The sequence below is a fragment of the Danio aesculapii genome, chromosome 1 (genome assembly GCF_903798145.1).
Source record: "Danio aesculapii chromosome 1, fDanAes4.1, whole genome shotgun sequence".
Taxonomy (NCBI): Eukaryota; Metazoa; Chordata; class Actinopteri; order Cypriniformes; family Danionidae; genus Danio; species Danio aesculapii.
In genome coordinates, this window is record NC_079435.1 from 10,740,786 (window position 1) to 10,761,118 (window position 20,333).

The window sequence follows — 20,333 nt, forward strand, 5'->3', positions numbered from 1 at the left end:
AGTATACAATTTTTATAGCTTATTGTCGTGATGCACAGTGTATTGGTTACCATACATGTATTGGCTGCTGATTTGTTATTGTTTTTATATATATTTACATATACATATACATATATATATATATATATATATATATATATATATATATATATATATATATATATATATATATATATATATATATATATATATATATATATATACATATATACATACATACATACATACATACATACATACATACATACATACACACATACACACACACACACACACACACATATGTATATATATATATACACCTACCTTACTTGTATTGGCTGATGAATTGTTATTGTTGATGATATTTATATATATTTTTTTATGAAAATTACCAGTCTAAAGGCAATAAATTGTTTGTTTTTGATAATTTTTGCTTGCTGATATACTTACCGATTCATATCGGTTCATGTATCAGTATATGCTTACAAATAAAAATAGGTTTTGGTTATCAGTACTGTCCAAAACCTAATTATTAGTAGTTGCTCATTTGACTTTCAAACGTAACTTTATTATGTGAATTTATTTTCGCTTTGGATAAAAGCGTCTGCTAAATGACTAAATGTAAAATTTAAATATTCCAAGGCCCTCCACATATCTAGTACTTCTGTTGTAAGCTGAGTCTTATACTGCACATATAGAAGAGTTTATAATTTGTTATAGCTTAATTGTTGTCACAATGTGTATCAGTTACCATAGTTGTATTGGCCGATGAATTGTTATTGTTGATTTTATTTATATATATATATATAAATTACCAGTCTAAAGCCAATATTTTGTTTGATTTTAATTATTTTTGTTGGTTGAACACTTATCGGTTCATATATCGGTATATGCTTAAAAATATAAATAGCTTTTGGTAATAACTACTGTCAATGTACAATGTACAACTACTGTAAATGTACATAATAGTAGTTCTCTATTACATTTTGCTTACAAAAAAAGGTAAAGAAATGTAAACAAATTAAAAATGCAGTTTTTTTAAAGACTGAACACTGATTCTTAAGTTGTTGAGAGAACAAAAAAGAAATTTTATGTAATTTTTAATATCGATCATTAGCCATTTCTCCTAATTTTACAAATTTTGCCCCTGTAAAATGTATAGGTCAGGTCTAGGAATCTGCTGAGATTTTTTTTCTATTTCTACGCAGAATTTTTTTAAATAATCTGCAGATTAATGCGGAATGATTTTTGGAGTATCATAACTAAAAGCTTAATATATTAAATAAAAATAATAGCTTTTAAACTTTATTTTAATAGATCCACTTAATTGGTAAACATAGCAAGACTCTTATATAATATATCTACTAAAACAGTGTTTCTCAACCACGTTCCTGGAAGACCACCAGCTCTGCACATTTTTCATGTTTCCTTAACCAAACACACCTGATTCAGATCATCAGCTCATTAGCAGAGACTGAAAGACCTGTCATGGGTGTGACAGACAAAGGAGACATCCAAAACATGTAGTGCTGGTGGTCCTCCAGGAACATGGTTGAGAAACACTAGTGAATACGGAAAATATTACTTTACAAACTATATTGTAAGTAAATCACATGAGCCTTTTCATATTTTTTTAAATGAAATAAATTCAAATAAATCCACTCTCAGTCTAAAACTTGGCTTGTTTAAGGCTCAATCGTCTCCATCTCGCCTTGCCTTAGAGCGTCAAGCATGTTCAGGAACTCAAGTTTCAACAAAAGCTCTTCACGGCCATCGTCCTTGTTTACATTGCGATCTCTGAGATATTGTGGTGTGAGGCGCAGAGCATCACTGATGGATAACTGATAACAGATCCTCAGCATATGCAGCCAGGAAAGACCTCTAAATAGACAAAACTTTCTTCACTCATCTTTTGGGCTCTTCATGCAGGTTACCCTTTGTTTGTTTTATCGCTCTTCTTTCTCTTTAAAACTCTGAACCCCTGTGAACACAGACTGACCTGTGGGGGACGAGCTGAAGTGTTTTGGAGGGGGAAAATAAGCAAACGCCTTACCCAGAGCTGTACGTGCGCAGAATACATATCGATCCTAATTGCTTGGTGTCACTGTGAGAATGAAGGCGGCTCTGTATTCATTTATTACCTTTTTTTATTTCAGCGCCCTACCATTGAAACCTCATAAGTCAATAGCGAGTTCCACTAATCAAGTCAGCTTCTTTACTAATGAGTTTCCCTACATTGGTTAACCTCTGAGTTCACTTCATGGACACAGCTCTGAGCCTCCGTCAACTTCCCACACAAATCTGCGTGGGCTCTTTGGGAACGTGAGCTTAGCCAGATGGGCTGCACCAGCGCCGCCGCTCATGCTTTATTGTGGACGTGGTCGCAATACAGCTGTTGTTTTTCTCTCTCAGCAAATGCTAGAGCTCCGGGCTGGGGAGAGTTGTCGTCCCCACAGCTCCTCCAGTTTCCTCCGAACAATGTAATCGTGAAGGCGCAGACCTTCAGTTTGTCAGAAAGCAGCCTCCCTGTCATACTTTATGCGTATGTTCTCTTTGAAATCGCAGAGAGGTCGTTAAAAGGCCGTTAGAAAATGTCTCTGCGTTTGTGGAAAATGACCCGCAGGCTGCGTACACATTCAATAACTAATGCTCCTTTTTGTATGTGTGTAATATTTCTTATCTTTTTTTGCTTTCATGCTTATTTCATTTAACTATTGGCATTTAAACGCACATTGTCATTTTCACCACTAGAGGGAGCATATTTACAACAAACAATGACGCATTTTGATGACGCTGTCACTGATATTTACATTACATTTAGTCATTTAGCAGACACTTTTGTCCAAAGCAACTTACAATTGAGGAGGCATTCAGTGATTCAACAGGAAGAGGCAATACACACAAGAACTGCTAATTATACTAAGGAACTGTTGGTAAGATTATAACTGTTAATGCTTAAGCATTCAATTAATAATGCTCCTTTTTTTTGTGTGTAGTATTTATTTTCTGGGTTAACTTTTGTTTTAATTGTTGTCTTAGAATGTGCATCTCTTATTGTTTTTTCATGCTCATTTCATTTAGCTTTTGACATTAAAATGCACATTATGTATTTTCCACCACTAGAGGGCGCATATTCACAACAAACAAAGGCGTATTCTGATGACGCTGTGACTGACATTTTGATAACATTTAGTCATTTAGCAGACACTTTTGTCCAAAGCGACTTACCGTTGGGTATAATTATAACTGTTAACGTGTAAGCGGTCAATAACTAATGCTTGTTTTTTGTGTAGTATTTTTTTCTTCCTTTTTTGGGGGGGGGAGGTTGAATTGTAGACTTGCTATATCTTACAATGTACATCTGTTGTTCTATTTTCATGCTCATTTCTGCTAGCTTTTGACATTTAAAGGCACATTGTCATTTTCACCACTAGAGGGCACATATTCACAACAAACAAGTGAAGTTTCACAAACTAATATCGAGAGCAGCACGTGATATGATTGATCGTGGCTGGTCTCCCATACGTAAGCCAATCACATTAATCCAAACTCACTATAAATAACCCATCTAGTATTACTCCCTTATCTTTGTTTTTTTGAAGAATCCTCCCATCCATCCCATTTCCCCCTGTTCCTCTTTTACCAGGGGGAGCTCTCGAGAACTACCTGATCTTGTACCCCCTTACATGCTCATCGGCCAGGCAGGGGTCCTTTGCTTAATTATCTCCGAGCTCAGGTTTCTCTCCCAGGACAGCATGCCAAACCAGCTAATATTATCAAGCAATATCTAAGTGTGAACTCTTGAAAGATGTGTTTTGATGATGCTGTTACTGACGTTTGGATTACATTTAGTCATTTAGTAGATGCTTTTGTCAAAAGTGACTTACAATTGAGTATGATTATAACTGTTAATGCATAAGCATTCAATAACTAATGCTTCTTTTTTGTGTGTTGAATTGTTTCCCTTTTCATCTGGGTTGAGTTGTCGAATTATTATATCTTAGAATGTGCATTTGTTGTACTTTTTTCATGCTCATTTCTGTTATCTTTTGACATTTAAAGCCTCATTATGTCATTTTCACCACTAGAGGGAGCGTATTCACAATAAACAAAGGCATATTTTGATGACGCTGTGACTGACATTTACATTACAATTAGTCTTTTAGCAGACACTTTTGTCCAAAGCGACTTACAATTGAAGAGGCATTCAGTTATTCAGCAGGAAGAGACAATTCATTTATACTAAGAAACTGTATGAAAGTAACTGTTAATGCGGAAGCATTCAATAACTAATGCTCCTTTTTGTGTAATTTTTTTTTTGGTTGACTTGTAGAATTGTTAAATCTTAGAATGTACATCTTTTGTATTGTTTTTATCATGCTCATTTCATTTAGCTTTGGCATTTAAAGGTACATTAAGTAATTTTCACCACTAGAGGACTCATATTCACAACAAACAAGGGTGTATTTTGATGACGCTGTTACTGCCATTTACATTACATTTAGACATTTAGCAGACACTTTTGTCCAAAGTGGCTTACAATTGAGTATAATTCTAACTGTTAATGTGTAAACGTTCAATAACTAATGCTTCTTTTTATGTGGTGTTTTTTCCCCTTTTTTGGGTTAACTTGTGGAATTGTTATACCTTAGAATGTTTATCTTTTTTTCGTGCTCATTGCATTTAGCTTTTGACATTTAAAGGCTCATAATGTAATTTTTACCACTAGAGGGTGAATATTCGCAACAAACAAAGGCATATTTTGATGATGCTGTTACTGACATTTGGATGACATTGTCATTTTGCAGACGATTTTGTCCAAAGTCACTTACAATTGAGTATAATTATAACTGTTAATGTGTAAGTGTTCAATAACTAATGCTTCTTTTTTGTGTGTAGTATTTTTTAGTATCCTTTTTTCTGGGTTGACTTGTAGAATTGTTATATCTTAGAATGTACATCTCTTGTTTTTTAAATTCCATTTAGCTATTGACATCTAATGGCACATTATGTAATTTTCACCACTAGAGGGCGCATATTCACAACAAACAAAGGAATATTTTGATGATGCTGTGACTGACATTTACATTAGATTTTAGTCATTTAGAGACTAAAGCGACTTACAATTAAGGAGACATTCAGCAAGAAGAGGCAATACACACAAGAAGTGCTAAATATACAAAGGATGTGTTAGTGCTCAGATAATTAAGTGCAAGAGTAAGGAGGTGGGAGTTGTTTTTTTATTGGGCATGTCATTTCGTTACATGTGTGGACATACAGTGGAATGAAATATTGTGAAAACAGTGTTTCTACAGGTGGTTTGTCAAGCCCACTGACCTGTGTGATGCTCACTTCATAAATGCACTTATTTATTTAAAGCAAAGAATGAAGTGGTAACATCATTAAGAAGTTAGTTTTGAGATAATTTTAGGAGTTTGAAACATTTATTACTTTTTTTGTCACTTAAAACAGGCTTCTCTGATTTTCACTGTCAAAGTTGTGTGTTTAAATGTAGTTGTTTTGTATTGTTAACCTCATAGGATGAATTTAACTTTGAGCCTGGTCACTATGTCTGAAATGTCTCTCAAGTGTGGGATAATGCAATTTGGTTTCAAACTCTTGCTTGGGTTCTTTTGAGAATTAACCTTGTACGGATTTGACCTGGATCTGTCAGTGTTTCAGGAAGTAGAAGTGGATGGGTTTTTTTAAGCTGTAAGGTTCAGATGTCGAAAAAGCAATTAATACAAATTTGACCTGTTTCTAACCTCTATATGGCTTTGTAATTTTCCGTCTAGCAGCATTCCAGCTCAAATTTCACAGTGTCCAAAGCAAGAATCAAACATGGATTTCCTTAATGGAGAAAAATAAGCTGATGTCTTTGAGGTTTGGCTTAGTTTCTTGGGAAACTACAAGTCTGTATTTTCTAGCTAAAATTCTACATATCTGTTAATGGATTTATGTGGACCACAAGGCCAGAATGTGAGAAATATATGGCCTACAGTTGTAATGTAGGCCCCGTATGTGAAATCCTCACTATTATTAAATGCTTAAGTTGCTGTTTTGAAAATGCACTGCCTAATTAGTGTTTGCATTCTCATTTGTAATGTTGTATGCAGTATTGGATTGTAATTGGATCGTGTAATTGGATTCTGTTGGTGTTATTGGTTACAAAGTAACTAGTCACTGTAATTAGATTACTTTTTTGCAGAAAAAGTAAAGCAAGGGATTACATTTTATTTTAAGCTAATTTAATTAGTTACTTAAAATGTACATGTTTAAATACTCTACATAAATTCAACAGTCCTGGATCAATCAATTAAAAGAAGCAGAGTAATTCATATATCAAGTAGACTGAACAAGCTTGTGAAAGAATGAACTGAATGTCTAACTGAAATCAATATACACTCACCGGCCACTTAATTAGGTACACCTTACTAGTACCAGGTTGGACCCCCTTTTGCCTACAGAACTGCCTTAATCCTTCGTGGCATAGATTCAACAAGGTACTGGAAATATTCCTCAGAGATTTTGGTCCATATTGACATGATAGCATCACAGAGTTGCTGCAGATTTGTTGGCTGCACATCTATAATGCGAATCTCTCGTTCCACCACATCCCAAAGGTGCTCTATTGGATTTAGATCTGGAGACTGTGGAGGCCATTTGAGCACAGTGAACTCATTGTCATGTTCAAGAAACCAGTCTGAGATGATTCGCACTTTATAACGTGGTGTGTTATCCTGCCGGAGGTAGCCATTAGAAGATGGGTACACTGTGGTCATAAAGGGATCTTATAAAGGTAGGCTGTGGCGTTGACACAATGCTCTATTTGTACTAATAGGCCATAAGTGTGCCAAGAAAATATTCCCCAAACCATTACACCACCACCAGCCTGAACCATTGATACAAAGCAGGATGGATCCATACTTTCATGTCGTTGATGCCAAATTTTGACCCTACCATCCGAATGTTGCAACAGAAATCAAGACTCATCAGGCGACGTTTTTTCAATCTTCTATTGTCCAATTTTGGTGAGCCTGTGCGAATTGTAGCCTCAGTTTCCTGTTTTTAGCTGATAGGAGTGGCACCCAGTGTGGTCTTCTGCTGCTGTAGTCCATCCGCCTCAAGGTTGGAATTGTCATGTGTTCAGAGATGCTCTTCTGCAGACCTCGGTTGTAACGAGTTGGTTATTTGAGTTACTGTTGCCTTTCTATCAGCTGGGACCAGTCTGGCCATTCTCCTCCTACCTCTGGCATCAACAAGGCATTTGCGCCCACAAAACTTCCACTCACTGGATATTTTCTCTTTTTCAGACCATTCTCTGTAAATCCTAGGGATGGTTGGGCGTGAAAATCCCAGTAGATCAGCAGTTTATGAAATACCCAGCCGTCTGGCACCAAGAACCATGCCACGTTCAAAGTCACTTAAATAATCTTTCTTCCCCATTCTGATTCTTGGTTTGAACTGCAGCAGATCGTCTTGACCAAGTTTAAATGCCTAAATGCATTGAGTTGCTGCCATGTGATTTTCTGATTAGAAATTTGCATTAACGAGCAGTTGGACAGCTGTACCTAATAAAGTAGCTGGTGAGTGTATGGTATGCATGAAATATTGTCATTGCTTTTGTTACATATATTGTTTATTATTATTAAAGTTTTACATTTTATAATAAAGCTAAAAAGTCCTGTCTGGCTCCGATTTAAAGAATAAAGAATTTATTTTCGATTGTCTTTGCGACGTTGAGAGTCATGTAGTGCATTTATACATTGAATTTTTAGTGTTTAGTCTAGTAATTAAACACCTCATTGAGTTCCTTTTCAAACATTGTAATTAAAAATGTAATTTAAATACAATTTTAATGATGTTATTAGTAATGAACTTTTTTTAAGTAACATACCTAACACTGGTTGTATGATTTTCAGTTTTGATTTTCAGCTGGTTTGCTGTTGTTCATTAAATCACTTACGTCAGGCATTATGTTGGATTGTTGGATAGCTTTGGATGTTTCAATTTATACCATTATGATACTTACCAGTATTGCTTTTAACTTCAAAGTTTCCGAGGAAAGCATTTTGCAGCATAACCACAATACTTTTTATTGTAAGTGATTTAAGGACACTGATTTTGTCCTTCTGTAAACTTTGCTTTAGCTCCTGATTGTTCACTGAAGCTGCGACTGTGAATCGTTAGCAGAAAAACAACCTTGAGGATGTCCTCAAGAACAATCATTGCCTAAATACCTTCATTCAGTCGTCGTCTCATCTCACACACACAGATGTAGCCTCTTGAACACACTATTCTGATCAGCCACTCGAGGGGCTTGTTTTTCTTCTGCTTTGTGCCTTTGGTAAAAGTTCCCTCCTCCCTGGCTTCCACTCGCACATTCACACTTTACTGCAGAAAGGAAGGAAATTGAGGTCTGGATTGCTGGCAAATATTCTCCCCTTGGTTTGCTGGTTGGAAAAGTATTTCTGGGCTGCCATGAGCCTCTTGAAAGCAGAGGTGTGAAGTAAAAAGATAAAGTCCCCATTTTTCATTTTCACATCCATTTTTGTTGATTTTGAAAATAATATTTAAGTGGAAACATTCACATTACCATTTACTACACTGCTCTCAGTCATTTGGTGACTACTTCACAAGTGTTTTGGCCTGTACGACTTTATTTTCTTCCTCCTTTTTTCCCTTCATTCCTTCTTTTCCTTCCTTCCTTCCATCCTCCATTCCTTTCATCCTTTCCTCATTCCTTTCCTCCTCCTTTCCTTCCTTCCTTTCCTCCTTTTTACCTTCATTCCTTCCTTCATTCATTTTTTATTCCTTTCCTCCTTACCTTCCTTCCTTCCTTCCTTCCTTCATTCATTTCCTTCCTTCCTTTTTTCCTTTCCTACTTTCCTTATCTCCTTTCTTCATTCCTTTCCCCCTTCCTTTCCTCATTTCTGCCTTCCTTCTTTTCCCCATCCTTTCATTCCTTATTTCATTTCCTTCTTTCCTTCCTTCTTTCCACCCTTTCCTGCTTCCTCCTTTCCTTCTCTCTTCCTTCCTTCCTTCCTTCCTTCCTTCCTTCCTTCCTTCCTTCCTTCCTGCCTTCTTTCTTTAATTATTTATACTTTATTTCTTTACTTTCCATCCTCTGTACCCTTCATCTTTCTCTTTCTCATTTCTACCTTCCTTTTTTACCTCCTTCCTTTCATTCCTGTTTCATTTCCTTATTTCTTTTTTCTTTTCTTTCTTTCCTTCCTTCCTTCCTTCTCTTCCTTTTCTCGTTCTTTTTCTCATTCCATTCCTATATTCCTTCCTTTCATACCTTTCTTTCATTTCCTTTGTTTTTCCATACCTCCTTCCTTTATTTTCTCCTTCCTTTCTCACCTCATCCCTATATTCCTTTCCTCCTTCCTTTACTCTTTCATTTTTTCTTTCTTTTTTTACTTTACTACTTTATTTGTTTATTATTTACATCAATTCCTTTTAATTTCCTAACTTCCTTCCTTCATCGCTTTCCTCCATCCTTTCACTCAGTTCAATTTTCTTTCTTTCTACATTCCTTCCATCCTTCCTTTCCTCCTTCCTTTCTTTTTTCCTTCCTTTCTTCCTTAATTATTAAGTTATTACTTTACAACTTTATTTCTTTCTTTACTTTACATCTTGCTCCTTCTCATTTCTACCTTTCTTCCTTACCTCTTTTCTTTCATTATTTGTTTTATTTCCTATTTCTTTTTTCCTTCCTTTCCTTCTTCCTTCCTTCCTTCCTTCCTTCCTTCCTTCCTTCCTTCATTCCTTTCCTCATTTCTTCCTTCCTTTCTTCCCTTTCTTTCTTTTCCTTCTTTTTTCCTCCTTCTTTCATTTCCTCCATCCTTTATTCCTTTCCTCCTTTTCCTCTCTTCATTCCTCTCTTCCTCCTCATTTTTTTCTTTCAGTTTTTACTTTACTACTTTATTTATTTTGTCCTTTCCTTTACTATTTTAGATGTTTTGGTTTTCTGAAAAAGTATTATACCACCTGTTTTATTTCTGAAGGATTTTTCCCCTCCCTTTCTTTTCTTACCTCATTCCTTCCATTTCTTGTTTCTTTTTTCCTTCATTTCCTTCCTTTTCTTCTTTCATTCCTTATTCCTTTCCTCATTCCTTTCCTAATGCAAGCAAAATTTTGTTTCTGAAAAATATTATTACGCAGCTGTTTTATTTCTGAAGTATCACATGACATTAAACAGAGCCTGATTCTTTATTGACTGAATTGTAGGAAATCATGTGAAAGGGCACATGGGGAAAAAAGAAGAATATGTAAAAAGTATTGTGGAAAAATAATATCATGTGGAAAAAGAATTGTTATAAGATTGCTATATGCTTTTACCAGTACTGCCCTGATGGGACCTCATAATCTTTTTTTTTCATTTGTTTCGACTTATTTCTTCCCAACAAATACATATCCCATCTCATCTCAATCATCTGTCTCCATATCTCTATTTGTCTTAAAGCACTGCGGGTGGGTTTTGGACCAAACCTGGCTATGCCATGTCAATTAGAAATGCTGCCTGATCAATATATCTCATTATTCTATGGCCTTATTTCAACTTGGGTTTTCCTCCATCACTCTTAGCACCAGAAACGTCTGTTTGGAGAATACTCCCTCTATGTGAGTTCGAACATTGCTTATTTTCATAAGCAATTAATTTAGTTTTATTTAATTTTACTTAATTTTAACTTTTTTTAAAATTATATTACAAATGTATTATTTTTAATTTTATTCTATTTTTTATTTAAATTTTTTGCTTTATTATTTTTATTTGCTTGTTTGTTCTGTTTACTATAAATTTGCTATATTAATTTGGGATAATTATTTATTTAATTAATTTCCAATAATTTATTTCCGTATTTACTTATTTATTTCTCTGCGTATTTATTAGCTTTTTCCTGCACTTAATTTTCCTATTTATATCTTTGCATACAGTATATATTTGATTATTTCCCGTATTTATAATTTTTCTTATTAATTTTCATGCTTTTTATTTGCTTTATTTTGCATTTATCTATTTAGCTCATCTAATTAATTATACAAATTCATTTGAAATTATTTATTTACACATTAGCTTTTTCTGCTTTATTTACTTATTCATTTTTCTGCATATTTGTTAGTTTTTTCCTCCATTAAATTTTCAGATTATTTTTTGCATATATATTTGATTATTTCCTGTATTTATAAATGTTCTTATTTATTTTCATGAATAGCATTAATCTGCTATTATTTATTAGCATTTTAGCTTTTTCTGCTTCATTTGCTTGTTTATTTTTCTGCATATTTATTATCTTTTTTCCTGCATTTAATTTTCTGATTTGTTTATCTGCTTATACGTTGGATAGTTTTTTCTATTTATAATGTTTCTTATTATTTGCTTTATTTTGCATTAATCTATTTGGTTTATTAATTAATTTGTTTGTTTTATTTTGTTTATTTGCTTTATTTATTTGCATATTTAATTACTACTGATTTTTATTTGAATGTTTTATAAAAGCGATTCCAACAGACTGATGCATTCATGTGAAACCTACTTCCACTTTTACAACTATTTAAGCTTTTACTCACCAGCCACAATTATGTTAATAGCTTTTAATTATCTTCGTTCAGTTATTTGGCTAATCAACCAATCTAGATGTGCTTTTAATGGAATACATAATCAGCATATCAAAATAAATTAGTTTAATCTTTGATTAAAAAATAAAAAATCAAGCTCACTGTTCATTGGCTTCAGTTCATCATCAGGATTTGATTCTCCTGATGGATGGGAGATCTTTATTTGACAGCAGGCCGACATTCCTCTGGATTTATATCTTCTCAGAGATGCAGCAAATGTGCTTTGGGTTAATGAGTTACATCTCCTGCACATACCACATTACAGCCCTACTGTTAGAGAAAGACAACAGAGAGACTGAAACTGAATCACTGCCTTGTCTTCCTCACCCGAGTCTGGTTGATTGTTTTGTTCCCTGTTAGACTCCTGGACATTTATCATGTTTTTTCCTTCTGTTTTGGGTTTAGTTTTTCTATTTGGCTCCAGGTTGTTCTTCTGACTTGTTCATCAGAGTTGTGCATAATATGCGACAGATATTATTTATACTACACTGCAGTTATTTTCATTAAAAACGCAAAACAAAGCAATAAAGCTAAAGTAGTTCCAGACAGATTTTGGGCACATTACACTTACATATCACTACGCTGAAGGATTTCAGTTATTACACAGCCTACAAAAGTTTTTTCAGATTTCCATTGGAATAATCTGAATAATTAGGTCAAGAAATCATAATTTTATAATGAGAATAAATCACTTCTCGCTGTTTAATTATTCGAAGAAAATGCATCACCACCTCAAATGCGCATTATTTCTATTATTATTATGCACTCACTGGCCACTTTATTAGGTACATCTTACTAGGATATTTTGCCTTCAGAACGGCCTTAATACTTCATGGCATAGATTCAACAAGGTACTGGAAATATGCCTCAGAGATGTTGCTCTATATTGACATGAAAGCATCATGCAGTTGCTGCAGATTTGTCGGATGCACATCCATAATGTGAATCTCCCGTTCCACCACGTCCCAAAGGAGGCCATTTGAGTACAGTGAATCATTGTCATGTTCAAGAAACCAGTCTGAGATGATTCGCACTTTATGACATGGCGCGTCATCCTGTTGGACATAGCTATCAGAAGATGAGTACACTGTGGTCATAAAGGTATGGACATGGTCAGCAAAAATACTCAGGTGGGCTGTGATGTTGACACAATGCTTGATTGGTACTAATGGGCGCAAAGTGTGCCAAGAAAATATCCCCCACACCATTACACCACCACGACCAGCCTGAACCGTTAATACAAACCAGGATGGATTCATGCTTTCATGTTGTTGATGCAAAGTTCTGACCCTACCATCCGAATGTTGCAGCAGAAATCGATACTCATCAGACCAGGCAACATTTCCAGTCTTTATTGTGCAATTTTGGTGAGCCTGTGTGAATTGTAGCCTCAGTTTCCTGCTCTTAGCTAACAGGAGCGGCACTCGGTATGATCTTCTTCTGCTGTAGCCCATCCGCCTCAAGATTGGACGTGTTAAGCATTCAAAGATGCTCTTCTGCAATACCTCGGTTGTAACGAGTGGTTATTTGAGTTACTGTTGCCTTTCTGTCAGCTGGAACCAGTCTGGCCATTCTCCTCTGACCTCTGGCATCAACAAGGCATTTGCACTTACAGAACTGCTGCTCACTGGATTGAGTTGCTGACATGTGATTGGCTGATTAGAAATTTGCGTTAACGAGCAGTTGGACAGGTGTACCTAATAATGGGGCTGGTGCGTGTAAAGTTATAATAATCCAATGGCCCGTTGTCAGTTATTACTTGTGTATATAATTATTTAATCACACATTATTTTAAGGTACTGTCCTCACTTTTAGCAAACCATTAACTAAGACTTTAGCTCAATAAACTCCTAATTTGTTGCTTATTAACAATTAGTAGTTGGTTTTAGGTATTGGGTAGGATTTGGGATGTATAATAACATCATAATTTTATAAACATGTACTATTATATACTTATAAACAGCAAATATCCTTATAAATAGGCTGGTAGTAAACCACTAGTTAAAGGTGTAAACTACGCTAAAGTGTTACCAATTATTTAAATTAGTATTTCAAGCAGAGAATTTACAATTTTTTTGCTATTATCAACGATTTCGCCATGTTGTTTCACAATTATTGTATTGTTTTCAGTCATTTTAGTGACTCCAGTACAAAGTATTGATTGAAATATTTCAATGTAGAGTGAAAATTTGATCCCTACGTTTGTATAAGCTCAAGTCAAAACATGCAAATTTATTCGCAGGAATCTGCATATTTGTTTTTCAGTCATCACCTGAGCCTGGTTGATTGATTTGTTCCTCGTTAAGGCATGAATTATCAGGTGTTAATCACGACACGTGCTAGACAAAGCTGTACAGCGCTTTAGTTGGGTCGTTGTTTCCTCTCCGGCTCCAGGTATTTCTTCCGACCCTCATCAGAGAATCGTGCATCAAATGGGCGCAGCAGTGCACGACAGACGCGTCTGTGATTTATATTGCATTGATGGTGTTTCTTCAACACAGCTTGAGCACTCGATTCAAAACAGGAAACACGCTGCAAATTTATTCCCCGTGGCAGAGAGAGTGTGGCTGTGTGAAAACAGCCTTCAACTCCAATTAAAGTTGGAGATGACTTGAGTGGCTGGAAAAAGAGAAAAAAAAGAGAGAAGAGAAGAGGTACAAATGTGTTTTTGAGAGCGTTCTCGCTGTCTCGTGTAGCCGCTGAAATAATTTGATGTGTTTAATCACCGCTGAAAGTGCTGTTCGGCTGTTTGTGTTTTAGTTTTGTAGACTGTTCAGATGTTAAATCAGGCATTTTTAGCTGTTTTTGAACTAGTTTGTTGTGAGATTGAGCCATGTTGTTTATCTTTTAGCAATTCATTTTATGTAAAAATTTAACTTGAGATTTATTGCTATAGTTATATAGATGTATTTATTTGCCATTTTCTTCAGGCATAAGTTTGTTTATTTTTTTATAGCTACTAATGTTTTACTTTTTATAGATGTTTATTTATTCCTGATTTTTTTATTTTATTTATTTATATAGCCATGTGTCTGTTTGTTTGCATCTGTTATTTATGCAGCCTTATTGATAATAGCTTTATTATATCTATCTGTAATTTTTCTTCTGTCTGTTATTGAGAGCTATCAATAAATGTTTTTTTTTTTATAATATTTTGTATTTTATATAGTGCTGGACAAAAGGATTAATCACATCCAAAATAAAAGTTTGTTTTGATATAAGATATGATCATGTGCTGTGTATATTTATGTATGTATGTGTGTGTGTATATATATATATATATATATATATATATATATATATATATATATATATATATATATATATATATACACATACATATATATATATAAAATTATATATATATATAAAAGTATATAAAATTTACTAATGCTTTGCTTCTTAGACTTTACACACCTGAAACTTGTCTATAGCACTTGTTCACTGCTGCTCTTATAGTTGTGTAAATTGCTTCCTTGTCCTCATTTGTAAGTCGCTTTGGATAAAAGCGTCTGCTAAATGACTAAATGTAAATGTGTATATATATATATATATATATATATATATATATATATATATATATATATATATATATATACATATATATACATATATATACATATATACGTATATATATATATATATATATATATATATATATATATATATATATATATATGTATATGTATATATATATATATATATATACGTATATATATATATATATATACATATATATACGTATATATATATATATATACATATATATACGTATATATATATACATATATATATATATATATATACATATATATACATATATATACATATATATACGTATATATATATATATATATACGTATATATATACGTATATATATATATATATATATATATATATATATATATATACATATATACATATATATACACATATATATATATATATATATATATATATATATATATATATATATATATATATATATATATATATATATATATATATATATATATATATATATATATATATATATATATAGTATACTTATGTACACATACATGCATACCCATGGATGCATCCATTTTGGATGCAATTAATCTTTGCCCAGCACTAATTTTATGTACCCATTAATTAGCCATTTATTGTTTATTTTTTGTAGGCATTTTATTTATTTATTTAAAATGTATTTGTATGTGTTATGAAACTTTTGTATGATCTATTTGTTTAGCTTATTTTCTTTTTCTTATTTCGTTTTCTGTCTGCACTCTTTTTTAACAATTATAATAATTATAATATCAGTTATTTATATAGCCATATGTTTGTTTTTTTGTATATTTAAATTTATGCTTTGATAGCAATCATTTATAAAACCATTCAGACAAAATTTGTCATTTAATATACATTTTATTTTCTTTATCCTCTGGCAGTTTGCAGTATTCTCTTAATTATAGAGTGATATAAAAAGATTGTACAGCTCAAATGCACTTATTTCTGGTAGAAATTTAAGCAAATTTCACAAATATACAGAAATGATGCCTCATATTTTCATATTTAAACATATTCATAATACAAACAAATGTGCAATTCTTAACCTAATCAATCAGCTGGTGAAGATTGATGATAAATATTAGTTCATTTTGGTCTCTGCATATCTCGTTGCAGTGTGTTGCAATTCCCCGTCTCCTCCCTAACATTGAATCCTCTTCCCTAAAGGTAAGATGTCAGACAGCCGTGCGCTGCGCAAACAACAACAGCTCGACAACCTGCTGGCGATGGTGTTGAATCAGGCCCAGCCGGGACACACAGTGGTGGATTTCTGCAGCGGAGGGGTACGTCAGATGACATTTCCGAAAAGCCTTGGACTCTTTTCTGTTTTCTTCCGAGACTCTGCATGTATGTCAGTAAAGCATCTGCTCTCCTCGTATAATCTGGGGACGAGCTCTTCTGTGCATACATATAAGCCCTGACGTTACAGCTCGCGGGCAGCAGGTCAATATTCACATGGGTTTTTTGTGAGCACGCTTTGATCCAATGAGCTGTTTCTCCAAATTTTTTCCTCTGTTTGTTTTCTCAGGGGCACGTTGGGATTGTTTTGGCCTACATGCTTCCTAAATGTCAGGTAAGGCTTTCTGATTTGTTCAAGTGTAGCGAGGTTTGAGTTAACGCTGTCGAAGAAAAGAAACTAAATCTGTCTTCATCCCTGGTGACCTCATTTGTAGACACTGGAAAAATGCCACACTGTTGTTGTTTTTTCTTTCTCTCCAAGGCTTGAAGAACCACCGTCATGCATTACTAAATGACTGTTAAGCATCTTTTATTGCACTGAATATTTTTTTGTGAAAGATATAGACAATGGTTTTATTCTGATTAATTAAACTGATTAATTTAACCCCTTAACTGTCACACTATTTCTGAGTTCATATTTGAAAATGATGTATGCATATTATGTGTAGTACTAGATCACAAAACATGTGTCTTATGTTAAATGGGTTTATTTTTAGAAATTTTTATGGGACAAAAGTATATATTTGTCTTTTTTTGTCATCCTAATATTCATTAGGATGTTAATACCATCTTCCATGAAGACATTGATGGAAGGAATTCCATAAAAGAATGAGGGAATGGATTTGAAGAAAGGAAGGAAGAAAGGAAGGAAGAAAGGAAGACAGGAAGGAAGGAAGAGATTTGAATGAATGAAGGAAGGAAGGAAGGAAGGAAGGAAGGGATTTGAATGAATGAAGGAAGGAAGGAAGGGATTTGAATGAATGAAGGAAGGAAGGAAGGGATTTGAATGAAGGAAGGAAGGAAGGGATTTGAATGAATGAAGGAAGGAAGGAATGGATTTGAATGAATGAAGGAAGGGATTTGAATGAATGAAGGAAGGAAGGAATGGATTTGAATGAATGAAGGAAGGGATTTGAATGAATGAAGGAAGGAAGGAAGGAAGGAAGGAAGGAAGGGATTTGAATGAATAAAGGAAGTAAGGAAGGGATTTGAATGAATGAAGGAAGGAAGGAAGGGATTTGAATGAATGAAGGAAGGAATGGATTTGAATGAATGAAGGAAGGAGGGAAGGAATGGATTTAAATGAATGAATGGCTGAAATAAAATCATGAATGGATGAACAAAATGAAATTGAATGAATGAATGAATGGAAGAGAAGAAAAGAATGAAGGAATGGATTTGATTGAATGATTTGAATGAGGAATGGAATGGATGAATTAAATGAAATTGAATAATTGAAATTGAGTTGAACATCAATGAATGAATGAACAAATGAATGAATTATGCAAATGAGGAATGGATGAAATTGATGAACAGATGAATGAAATTAAATTGAATGAATGGGAATGAATGATCTGAACAAGGAATGGATAAAATGAAATTGATGAATAGATGAATGAAATAAAATTGAATGGTCGACTGGAATTTGAATAAATTAAATGGAATTGAATATAATTAGTTAATTAATTGATGAAATGGAGTTGAATAAGTGAATGAGATTGAATGAATGAATGAAATGGAATTGATGAATTAAATGCAATTGATTGAATGAATGGGATCGAATGATGGGAATGAGGAATGGATGAAATGAAATTGTATGATCAAATGGAATTGGAATAAATTAAATGGAATTAAATGAATAGAATGGAATGAATGAATTAATTGATGAAATTGAGTTGAATAAATGAATGAATGAGATTGAATAAATGTGAATGAATCAGAAATGGAATGGACAAAATGAAATTGATGAATAAAATTACATTTCATTTATTCATTCAACCTTGAAGGAATTGAATGAGTGAAATGAAGCTGAATGAATGATTGCATGGAATTGAATGAGTGAAATGAAGCTGAATAAATGATTGCATGGAATTGAATGAGTGAAATGAAGCTGAATGAATGATTGCATGGAATTGAATGAGTGAATGAAATGAAATTAAATGGAATTGAATTGTATGAATGAATAAAAGAATGAACGAATGAATGAGATTGAATAATGTGAATGAGGAATGGAATGGTTCAAATGAAATTGAGGAATTGATGAATTAAATGCAATTGATTGAATGAAGGAGATTTAATGAATGGGAACCAATGATTTGAATAAGGAATGGATGAAATGAAACCGATGAATAGATGAAGGAAATAAAATTGAATGATCAAATGGAATTTGAATGAATTAAATGGAATTGAATGAATAGAATGGAATGAATGAGATTGAATGAATGAGGAATGGAATGGACGAAATGAAAATAATTAATTCATTTATTCGATCATTCAATTTTGAATAAATGAACGAAGGAAGGATTCAATGGAATTGAATAAATGAATGAAATGAAGTTGAATGGATGACTGAATGAATGAAATGGAACTGAATGAATGAATGAAATGAAATAGAACTGAATGAATGAATGAAATGAAATAGAACTGAATGAATGAATGAAATGAAATAGAACTGAATGAATGAATGAAATGAAATAGAACTGAATGAATGAATGAAATGAAATAGAACTGAATGAATGAATGAATAAAATGAAATGGAACTGAATGAAATGGAACTGAATTAAATTAAATTAAATTAAATTAAATTAAAATAAATTGAATGAATAAATGAATGAGATGGAATAGATGAACTGAAATTGAATGGATGAATCTCTTCAAGATTTTAAATTTATTTAACCAGCACAGACAGGCAAATCAACTCTGTACGTCCTCAGTATTAGAATACTCTGTGCGTGCTAACAGGCATTTGATGGTTCAGTGCAGTATCAGATAGACGTTTAGACGAAGTACTTCATTTTCTCTGCAGATTTGCTTTCCTTTTGATGAAATGGCCTCTCAAAAAAAGAACTGCTAAGATGAATCAATGAGCAATTTGGAAATGAAGCAGTAAGCTGTAAGAGATATAATACACGGCACGGCATGGTGAAATATCCTCTTTTTTTTGTCATTGAACAGGTTATTCTTGTTGAAAATAAAGAGGAGTCTCTGGTCAGGGCCAAAGAAAGAAGCGCTCAGCTCAGATTGTCAAACATCGGCTTCATCCAGACAAACCTGGACTATTTCACTGGAAACTTCAACATCGGGGTGAGCGCCGGCTACGTGATCTTTATTTGTAAATGTAAGGTATATTTCTTTAGGTAGTAAGTTGTTGTAGTTTTTTGCAGCAGAATTGATATTCAGTGTAAACAAAACAACAATCTCATGAAAATATAAAATTATTTTAATATTAGATCAATAACCCTCAAAGTCTTTGCTTCTGACCCACTATATACAACAAAAAGACCACAGCATCTCATTACCTCATGTTATGCAAGTAAATTAAAAGAATAGTTATTAATTGTAAGCATTTGACAGCGCACATGTGCATGTGTGTGTGTGTATGAATGTATATTATTGGTTTATTCCATTCAATTTGTGTGTGCGTGCGTGCGTGTATGAATGTTTTATTATTGGTTTATTCTTATCAATTTGTGTGTGTGTGTGTATGAATGTACATTATTGGTTTATTTATTCCATTTAATTTGTGTGTGTGTGCGCTTGCGTGCGTGTGTATGAATGTATATTATTGGTTTATTTATTCTATTTAATTTGTGTGAGGGTGTGTGTGTGTGTGTATGAATGTATATTATTTATTTATTCCATTCAATTTGTGTGTGTGTATAAATGTATATTATTGGTTTATTTATTCTATTTAATTTGTGTGTGTGCATGCATGCGTGTG

At 33.3% G+C, this 20,333-nt stretch overlaps 1 protein-coding gene across 1 annotated transcript in view; it reads left to right on the top strand.

Moving 5' to 3' along the window:
- The window catches only part of gstcd (glutathione S-transferase, C-terminal domain containing), a 106,933-nt gene that overhangs the window by 56,039 nt on the left and 30,561 nt on the right, over positions 1–20,333 (top strand). The window contains exons 6-8 of the mRNA XM_056456570.1: positions 16,322–16,437; positions 16,683–16,727; positions 19,568–19,696. Of these exons, the coding sequence (XP_056312545.1) occupies positions 16,322–16,437; positions 16,683–16,727; positions 19,568–19,696 (290 nt within the window). The remainder of the gene's footprint in view (positions 1–16,321; positions 16,438–16,682; positions 16,728–19,567; positions 19,697–20,333) is intronic.